The sequence below is a fragment of the Corapipo altera genome, unplaced genomic scaffold, assembly GCF_003945725.1.
Source record: "Corapipo altera isolate COAL_440 unplaced genomic scaffold, ASM394572v1 0, whole genome shotgun sequence".
Classification (NCBI taxonomy): Eukaryota; Metazoa; Chordata; class Aves; order Passeriformes; family Pipridae; genus Corapipo; species Corapipo altera.
In genome coordinates, this window is record NW_020884872.1 from 67,099,063 (window position 1) to 67,108,393 (window position 9,331).

Here is a 9,331-nt window from a genome sequence, read left to right on the forward strand (position 1 = left end):
TTATTCATTTAAGCCATCCACCTTCAAGGGGTGCTTGTGGCACTTATCTATATCAGCTCTGGCAGGTGCCAATAGATTTTAAACTGGCATGAATGTAAGCACCTGCAAGTTCAAATGTAGCACTGCTACAATCAGTACATGGAAGCAACAGCTCTGCAAAGCATTCCTTTTACCATTCTGTCCAGATGCTTTACGAAAATATTTTAATATTTTTTCAGCACACACAATCTCTTTGTAATACATAAAGAAAATACACATGATGCATACACTGAGAAGGTATTATGTTAAAAATGCACTGTGTAACCCAAACATTCACAGAAGTTGCTGAGTTACTGCAGTTACTGCAATGAAGAGAAAGGGTAAAAAAACCAAAACTGGGTACATACACGTATAAAATATTAGCTGTACCCTCAGCGGACTTCTGTGTCCTGGGTGCTGCTTGACTGTACCCATTGCCCCAGTACATGGTGTGTTCCTTTTGTCAACCTGGTGCTTCCTCATTTTTCTGCTTTCCCCCTCCCCCCCCCCTTCCTCTCATTCTTCCTGACATGAAAGCTTTATAGTCAACACTAGCAAGCTTTTTCTCCCCCTTCTCCTTCATGGCAGCAGTTTTGATTCTTGCAGCATCAAATGGCTATGGCAGCAGCAGCAGCACAAGCAGCTCACCTGCATCATCAACAGCATTCAGGTAGCCACTCAAAAAGTAAAAGGAAAAGAGGCACACCGGCCCCTCCAAAATTATGAGAGTTGCCTCCCCCCCAAAAAATTGATTCAACGGGGATTTTTTTCAGATTAATAAGGAGAAAGCTTGAAGTCAAATTTGTGGGGTTTATTACTGGTGGGAAAATTAAGTTTTGACATTACACTAAAAAAAAGAACTGATTTTGGAACCCAACCCTACAGAACCTAGAAATTTCATCTATAAAGCAGCTAGGATCTGGTTTCCTTAAGTTACTTAAATTTTTTAACAGAATGTTTTATCTTGTATATTTTACCATTCAGCAGCATTATACATAGAATAAGGGTGAAAACCGTTTTAGAAAAAATTATCTTTGTAAAGGTATTATTGGTATTTGTTTATTTAGTATAAAAGGTTTGTGAACACTGTAACAAATACAATTTTTACAAATCCATTTTTTAAAAGCTCTCTCCTTTCGTTCACTTGGACATTATACTTTTTATTACTTTGTCAATCAGCTTCTTTACTTCTTTATGTCTTGTAATTGCTCTGGTGATACAGTCCTGAAGCTTGGCTCCTGTAAGAGGACTTCCACCTAAAAATTAAAGGGAACAATTTGATTTTCTACTTATACTTCAGTTACGTATCTCTAAATGTGATTTCCAAATAAGAGTATTAATATAGTAATTCTCATGACCAGCACACCTTTCACCTGGGGATCATGCAGCTTTCCCAGCTCTAGCCTCAGGTAAAGATAATGGAAAAAAACTAGAGCTGTAATAGAAGACATGCTTAAAATCTGTCCTCTGCTGTACCTAAGTCAAGCTGTGACTTCTTTTTGAACTTCAGTCATACCACCATCTTAAAAACTAATTTCAAGAGCAAGTAATTTAATGAGTATTTGAGCAGACACTCTGTTACTGTAAAGCACCCAAATCTTACAAAACAAAGCAGATACAGAGTCTTTTCTTGACCTAAACGTTAGCATCTCCATAGGTTTAATAATAAACCTATATGTAATATACTGTAATAAATTTGGAAGTACCTGGTTTATGGACAGAACATAGTCTCCCTTCTTCATCAGTGACAATGGTTACTGTTCCAGTTGCTAAATCTTCCTCTTCAGCAGTTGGATCAACAATGAGTAATGTGCTTGTGAAAGAAAAACGCGTGCAGACATGTTTGTACATATTGCTCCATTAACATTATTGCAAAATACAGGTAACATTAATTTTTACTGTAGTCTTACAAAATACTTGTAGATGGATTTAGTGCCCAGGCTGTTTTCTTACCAAAGTGCACTGATTTAAAAAAAATTAAAAAGTCAAAAAATATGGGAAATTCCACATAATCAAGTGTATATGTCTACTGAAAATACAGCTTTATGCCTAAAGTTTCCTAGATTTGTGACATCCGTGTATTGCAGGAAAATGCCACTAAACTGCCATTTGAAGGATGCAGTCACTCATTGTGTAGTTACACAAAGACTGGTATGGGGCGTAGCCTGCACTAATCTCTACTAATGCAAAATTCATTTCCAATGGTAAGTTCACCAAAGTAGTTCTCAGTCTCTTGTCAGAGAACTCTAACATCACTCAGTCTGGGAATAGTTAAAAAATGGATTTACAGGGTGTTTGACTGTCCTAAAAGCATACAAAATAAACTGTCATACATCACACGATGCATATCTTTGAGAGATTAAATACTGTTATTTTTGAACCATTTAAGTTAAAAATGGAGCAAAATCAATGGAAAAAAAAAGAGGATCTAAACTATAAGCCAACTTTGTTCAACAAGAAAAGCTTGAACTTAAAGCTGAACTTTAAAACCTCACCAATATTTCAGATTGCCATTTAATAGCAATAGTAACAAAAACATAAGTCCTTAGCTACCCTGTACAAAAGTGCTGCTTTTTAAAAGTCTAACACTGTGACACATCAGCCCTTTGTGTGATGCAGGGACACATGAAGAGTTAAAAGTATCATTTATTTTTTATGTACAACTCAACACCCCAGCAGCCAGCTGTGGAGCTGCACCACATTCTGCACCAGTGCTCCTCACCCACGGCCACACCACCCAGCAACCTACAAATCTTATTTATTCAAGAAGGGCTTTCACACAGAAGAAAAATGCCTCTGAATGCCAGAGTATGTCAAGCATTTTATTTAGAGGGCTGTGTCAAGAGCTGTAGAAAAACTAACAAATCAGAATTAAAACAAACAAACCAACCACACAACATAGGCACATACCCCCTCGATATTTACTTTTGGGAGCTAAAGGGAGACTTAAGTAGCTTGTTTGATGCAACAGTTGATATCAGTGAAGGAAACAAAGCCTGAGAGATATGCATAGAAAGCTTTCTTACAAAGGCAATTTTTTTGTCTATATGTAAGTAAGTGTGAATTGTGTGTCTGTCCGGTATGTTACCCAAACTCTCTCAGTCTACATCAAATTTCAGAGCCATCAGAACTGGTATTAAAGTGATTAACATAGGCACTCTAAAGCACCAATAAAATCCTGTTCTGATTCATTTTGGTAATCACTTGGTCAACATTTGACCAAGTAATTGTTTTCCCCACCCTCTTATTTGAGTGAAAGGCCCTACTAATCACTTCTGTGAATACAGATTAATGTGTCATAAACTACCAATGTGTCTAAATAGACCTGAATCTTAAATAGTACAGTAAACACCGTCTTGTTTGTCATTTTCTACTTTCAAATGGATGCCACCAGAAATGACTGCATTTCTTATAAACAGCAGCAGAAAATATCCTTAACATACCTGGACTAACAAAGAGCTAGTAAACAATTTCAGGTGAGGAGTAAAATTATCAGATGTGATTATTCTGAAATCTCATCATTCAATTCTTTTCCTACATAAACAATGACTTAGGAGTGCTGGTCATACTTCACCTTAGGTAATTATGTGTCAGTTATCCAGAGGTTATGTTGTTCTAACTACACTGTTACTTCTTACTTCCTCTGTTGACTATGTCCTTAGTATAAACTGTTTGAAAAGTAATATCTTTTATATCAGTTATTTACATAGGTTTCTAAAACATTAATTGCATTGGTAACATTGTTTCATCTCATGGATATGTCAAAAACCTAAAACAATACCTATCCCTGTACTTTTAAGCATATCTTTTAGGTTGGGAACCAGTTCAGCTTAAAGTCACAGGAAGAAGCTGTGTAGACTGTTTTGTTCTGCATATTCATTCACATCACAGAACTACAGGTCAGTTCAACAAGAGAGGCCTGGATATAAGATGAGTTAAACAGCACTGCCTGAGGCTGCACACTCATCACTAGAAGTGCAGAAGCATCACTGGTAGCATCCTCGGTCTTTCACTCAAACTTTTACAGACACAGTTGTTTCCATAAGTACAAAACAGTTATGAACTTACTCATCAAATATAGCAAACGATGTGGCAACTGGATGCTTTCTGATAGTCAAAGGACTCTTCTGTTTTAAATTCACTTCTGATAAACCAGTTTCTTCATTTATAATAACCGATGGCAATTGTACTGAAGAGATGAAAAAATTACAGTGGTCTAATATTAAACATTGCTGGGTTTAGCAGGCCTAAAGATGTCCAAGACTACTGAAATATTTAAGCTGTCCTTTTAACCCACCAAAAATCAATCAGAATAGAGTTTTGGCTACGTTAACAGTATTTTGTACAAAAAAAAAAAATCTCAATTTCAAGCAAAGTATTTAGCTTAGGACTACTTGTTCAAGGAAGTATTTGATTTTTCTCCTCAAGGTAGGCATTTATCGTTACACAGAAGCATTTTCTATTTCCAAAATGCCATGCAATTAAAATAGTTTGGAGTCATATTTAACAAAAAGTATTTTTCCCCCAAAAAGCCTACTGGATATATAAAAACCAGGAATATAGTCTCTCCAGGTGTTACACACCTATGGTACCCATAACATCATTTTCACTTTGCATTTTAGTAACTTAGCATTCAAATGACAGGAAACAAACAGTCCTAACAAACTGTGAACCAGTTATCTATTAATCATGGTTCAAAATTAATGCATTTCTCCAAGAAATGGAGACATGCAGAACTAATCAGAACATGTCCCTTACTCTAAGGAAGACTTACCATTTTTTAATGCTGCTAACAAAGCAAAGACACTGGCATCCAAAAGGTTTCCATCATAGTCCAGACATATGATATCACAGTATAACACCCAAGCAAGCTATCAAAAAAGGTTTGCACACGTGAGATATCACAGCAGCTAAGCAAATCGTGCAATAGGCAAGAAAATTCTAGCCACATTGAATAGAGATACTTATTTCTATCATGCCATTTTTTTTTACACTTCAGATGTAAACCAAGCTATGAAGACTGAAAAGCAAAACAACAAAAAAACAACCTATAACCCCAAATACCTTCTTTAACATCTCATTACTGAGATCTTGTTAGTATTCCCCTCCTCATTTTGATATACAACTTACCTTGCCACTTGCAATACACAGATCTTCTTTCACTATCATCTGTGAACTAAAATAACATGAGAGAATAAGACAGGAAATAGAAAACTGTCTTGCAGAGTTGTCTGTGTTTTAAATGCACTATGATGGTTCTTACTTTTCAATCACATCTGCAATGAACTGGCTCGCTGCTTGAGCCTCTTCACCAGGCGGTCCGGAGCGAAACCTCTCTGAACAGAGGGATGGCAGTTCTACATTTGGTACTAGGTATGAGGAAAAGCAGAGAGTGGGATATCAAAAATAGATATAAGTCAACAATCACTCTTAATACCATTTTATGTACTTCAAATGCAAGGCAAGACCAAAAATTTTTCAATCAAGCCTCCCTACTCCTTTCAAAGCTAAAGTTACGCATGAGTTGGTTGTAAAGAACTTGTAGTACTCTGTATTCAGAAACTATATATTTCATGGTAAAACACATAATCCTAACTACCATTTTTTGTTTATAATCCTGCTATGGCTATCATGACCCCATACAAACTCTTCTTTAAGTGTTAGGCACTCTTCAGTAGATCAAGAAACAGCAGTATTTTCATCCCACCGCCTGACTTGACTGTTATGCTATCTGTTTTTCATCAGTCATTAAAAACTGAGGCTTTAGACTTGAACCAAAAACATGCATAAACATTTGTGAAAAAAACCCAAGCTCTCTGAAAATAACATACTTTAGAGATGCCTTGCAAAAGAGGGATTTGGTCTAACCTCTCACTTCCACAGAACTATTTTATTTCCAAAGCAACTTCAAGCAGGGAGGTACCCCCAGGACTTTTACAGTTTTCCAAGAAATAAACAGGGTTTATTTCAGTGTTTTTAAGAGTTACGTTTTTTGTCTACTGTCTTCAAAACAAAAGTTAACATGCTTTTGCACAACCTTGCATGCCATAATCTTTTATAGATTAACTACCTTCCCCCTCTTAATATACACACTTGCCCCTGCTGCAGGTCTGTTTCCAGCCTGGCCTGGAATCAGCAATAAAAAAGTAGTTTTACATGGAAAACTCCAGAGCAGAGGGCATTCTAAAATTTCTGAGGTACCACTGCCTAGATGTCAATTTGGAAATACAATTTTCCCAAATCCATTCTTTTAAGAAATCTTCCCAACACAATCTGTCATTACAGCCTCTTAACTGAAGCAATACAAGACCTGAGCAAGATCCACACTCACCAATATACCCTTTATCAGTAGAATCTGCTGCAGGTGCAGCAAGTTCCTGGAGAAACAAAAAAGACAAGATTTTCCAGCTATTCTATATACAACTAGTCATTTTCTTGAAAGTTATCATTACAATGAGATTTACAAAAGCCACTTTTAATCAGTCCTTGTCTGTAAATTTCCTATGGAAAAACTCAGTACAGGGGCATGCAGTGATTTGGCTCATAGTTCATGGCAGGCCAGCAGAAAAGTTGAAGCTACAAGGCACTTGATAGTCCAGCCAACTAATCCCCAGTGCACTTATTGATCAATATTTAGTAACTTTTCAATTATATAGCTTTTATCTAGAAATAACAAGGAGTTTATATTTGTATACATCTTTTCCCATACATGATGGGGACCACAAAAAATACGTGTTCTCAGAGTAAACAGGTAGGATTAGGTAATTAAATTCTATATTAACTTTCATGTCTGAAAATAACTCTACTGAAAGACTGTAATTGTGTCTGATTGGCACATTATTGTAACTCTGTGGGCGATTCATTCTAAACACCAATGCACAAATTCTGCTAACACATAAATTAAAATAAAACCAACCATACCGCTTTCACTCCACAAATCACCGTGGTATTTCCTAATTTCACCAGGGCAGAACCATCCGCAGTTGTAATTGAACCTGAAGAGAAAAAGTACTGTTCAATAAAATCTATTTTTCATTCAGAGAGCATTAATTAACATCCACCTTCACAAAGTGTTAACTTTCCATCATTTTATACTAAACAGAGGATAAACAACATCTCAAATCCAGAGTGGGACAGAATCTCTATATTAAACCATCACAAAGAATGACTGAGGCTGGGACAGCTGGAGCTCATCTGGTTCAACATCCCTACTCAAGAAGGGCCACCTAGAGCTGGTCGCCCAGAACTGTACCCAGATGGCTTTTGATTATCTCCAAGGAAGGAGACTCCACAACTTCTCTGGCCAACCTGTGCCAGAGATTCATCACTCTCACAGCAAAGAAGTGTTTCATCACGTTCAGAGGGAACATCCTGTGTTTCAGCTTGTGCCCATTGACTCATGTTCTGTTACTGGGCACTAATGAATAGAACTTGGCTTTGTCTTTTCCACACCCTCCCTTCAGGTATTTATATACATTGCCCGGCACTGGACACAACAGTCCAGGTGTAGCCTCACCAGTGCTGAGCAGAGAGCAGGATAACCTCCCCTGACCTGCTGGCAATGCTGTGCCTAATGCAGCCCCGGACAACATTGGCTTCTTTGCAGCAAGGGCACATTGCGGGCTCATTTTGCCTCTGCTTGAGGCAGGTGCCCACCAAGCTCAGAACACAGCAGAAGTCAGGACTCAGTGTCCCTCCCAAGATGCTCAGGCATAATTTTGTGCTGGTCAGTGTATGCCTTGTCGCTGCCTTCAGCATCTATAACATATGCTGCTGACCTGAGAGAGAGATAAGATCCCACAACCACCTAAATTGTGCTGCACGTACCTGGACAGGAGCAGACCTGAGTAATCACATTGTGCACATTAGCCCAGGATCAGGACTGAAAACAATGTTAAAGTATATTACTGTGCCATGCATTCTCTTTCATGCTTACTGAAATGGTAAATAAAAATCCTTTCTCTTCCTTGTTTCAAAGTAAGAACCAAGAAAACCGATTAGCAAGTCATTAAGGTCACTATTATAACCTGATATTAATAACACCTCCCCCATTATTATTATTCCAAATAAGCACTTGCCTATGTTGACAGTGGTTGCTCGAAATTCACCTAACTCCCTTCCATCAGGTCGACAGTTCTCTTTCTAAACAAAAATTACAAAGTTCAAATTAGAAAATATATTTTATTAAATAATACAGTAATATTTATGCTATAGGAGTTGATATAAAATAATATTCTTTTTAGCAGAAATATACAGCCTGAAAAATGCTAGTAAAAACTTGGTCACACTCTAGTTGGTTTTTCATCAATTGATAAGTAGTTTGTGGTTCTAGGCCTGCAAAAAAATCTCTGATTTTTAAAATTTATTATAATTTATTTCGAAAATATAACAATAAATTGATTGTCTCAAAGGTAAGTGCTACAGGCTAGATTCAGAACATCATCCATGAATGAATACTCGTTGGTAACTTAAAATGAGTTTCCACCTGTCTGCACTGCTAAGGTTTCGTAGGCAATTCCCCTCCTCCATCCCCACCTAGTGGAGCTCTAAAGAGGGTGAACTAAAGCAAAACAACCCCCAAAAACCCATAACATTCAAATACCATCAGGCAGAAACTGCACAGTACAAGACCCTTAAGTTAGAAATTGAAGAATATTCCATCGTGTTAGATCTGAAGAACCACAAGAAAGAAAAAATTCATTACAGGCAATTTATACAGGCATCTCATGTTTTACTCACCAAAAACCTTCTGTAATATTCCAATGGTTCCACAGTTCTGAAACAAATAGAAAGAGAAGTTCACATGCAAGCTCTTGAGTAAGCAAGAGATAGTAAAAAAAAAAAAGATAAGCAAGCACTAATGCACAACAATAAATAACTGGAGAATCAAGATGCCTAGCAGCATGGTAAAGCAAATGCTAAGCAAAGCTGCCTAGCAATATGGTTACGGAAAGATGAGAAAACTCTGAACTGATCTGTTTTCCTACACTCTGTTTGAAAATGCTTCCTCCTCACAAGGAACCTGTCTGCACATATACCTAACAAAAACTACTAGCTTTCACCTCAATAATATCAGTTATAAATCAACAGAAGTGTTTACTGAACAGACGGGTAGAATGGTTTTCAAGAAACGCAGAAAGTATAATTTTATAACTGTGTCTGAAATATCTGTTAGTTCAAGGACCGCATTCAGACGTACAAAATGATATATAAACAATCTTAAATGCTACAATTTTTCTTAGAACCTTTGAGAAAATATAAAATTACAAAATATGCTTCATGCAGTGCTTCAGGTGAGAAATAATTAACACTC

At 37.0% G+C, this 9,331-nt stretch overlaps 1 protein-coding gene across 1 annotated transcript; it reads right to left on the bottom strand.

Moving 5' to 3' along the window:
• Nucleotides 1–1,055: 1,055 nt before the first annotated feature.
• Nucleotides 1,056–8,865, bottom strand: LOC113950618 (exosome complex component RRP43-like). Its single transcript, XM_027650601.1, has 10 exons — nt 8,758–8,865; nt 8,097–8,160; nt 6,940–7,013; nt 6,350–6,395; nt 5,282–5,387; nt 5,149–5,194; nt 4,793–4,889; nt 4,087–4,207; nt 1,725–1,831; nt 1,056–1,274 (listed from the first exon to the last, which is right to left on the bottom strand). Exons 6-10 carry the CDS (start codon nt 5,185–5,187, stop codon nt 1,159–1,161), a joined length of 480 nt encoding a protein of 159 aa, XP_027506402.1. The 5' UTR covers nt 5,188–5,194; nt 5,282–5,387; nt 6,350–6,395; nt 6,940–7,013; nt 8,097–8,160; nt 8,758–8,865; the 3' UTR covers nt 1,056–1,158.
• Between the last annotated feature and the right edge of the window lie 466 nt (nt 8,866–9,331).

Bases quoted from the DNA above. Each gene is read 5' to 3' on its own strand.
- LOC113950618 (XM_027650601.1), bottom strand. From the start codon at position 5,187: ATGATAGTGAAAGAAGATCTGTGTATTGCAAGTGGCAAG. The intron at 1,832-4,086 runs GTAAGTTCATAA...TTCTTTCACAAG, and splicing joins TCGTTTGCTATATTTGATGA to CACATTACTCATTGTTGATC. The intron at 1,275-1,724 runs GTACTTCCAAAT...TTTAATTTTTAG, and splicing joins ATGTTCTGTCCATAAACCAG to GTGGAAGTCCTCTTACAGGA.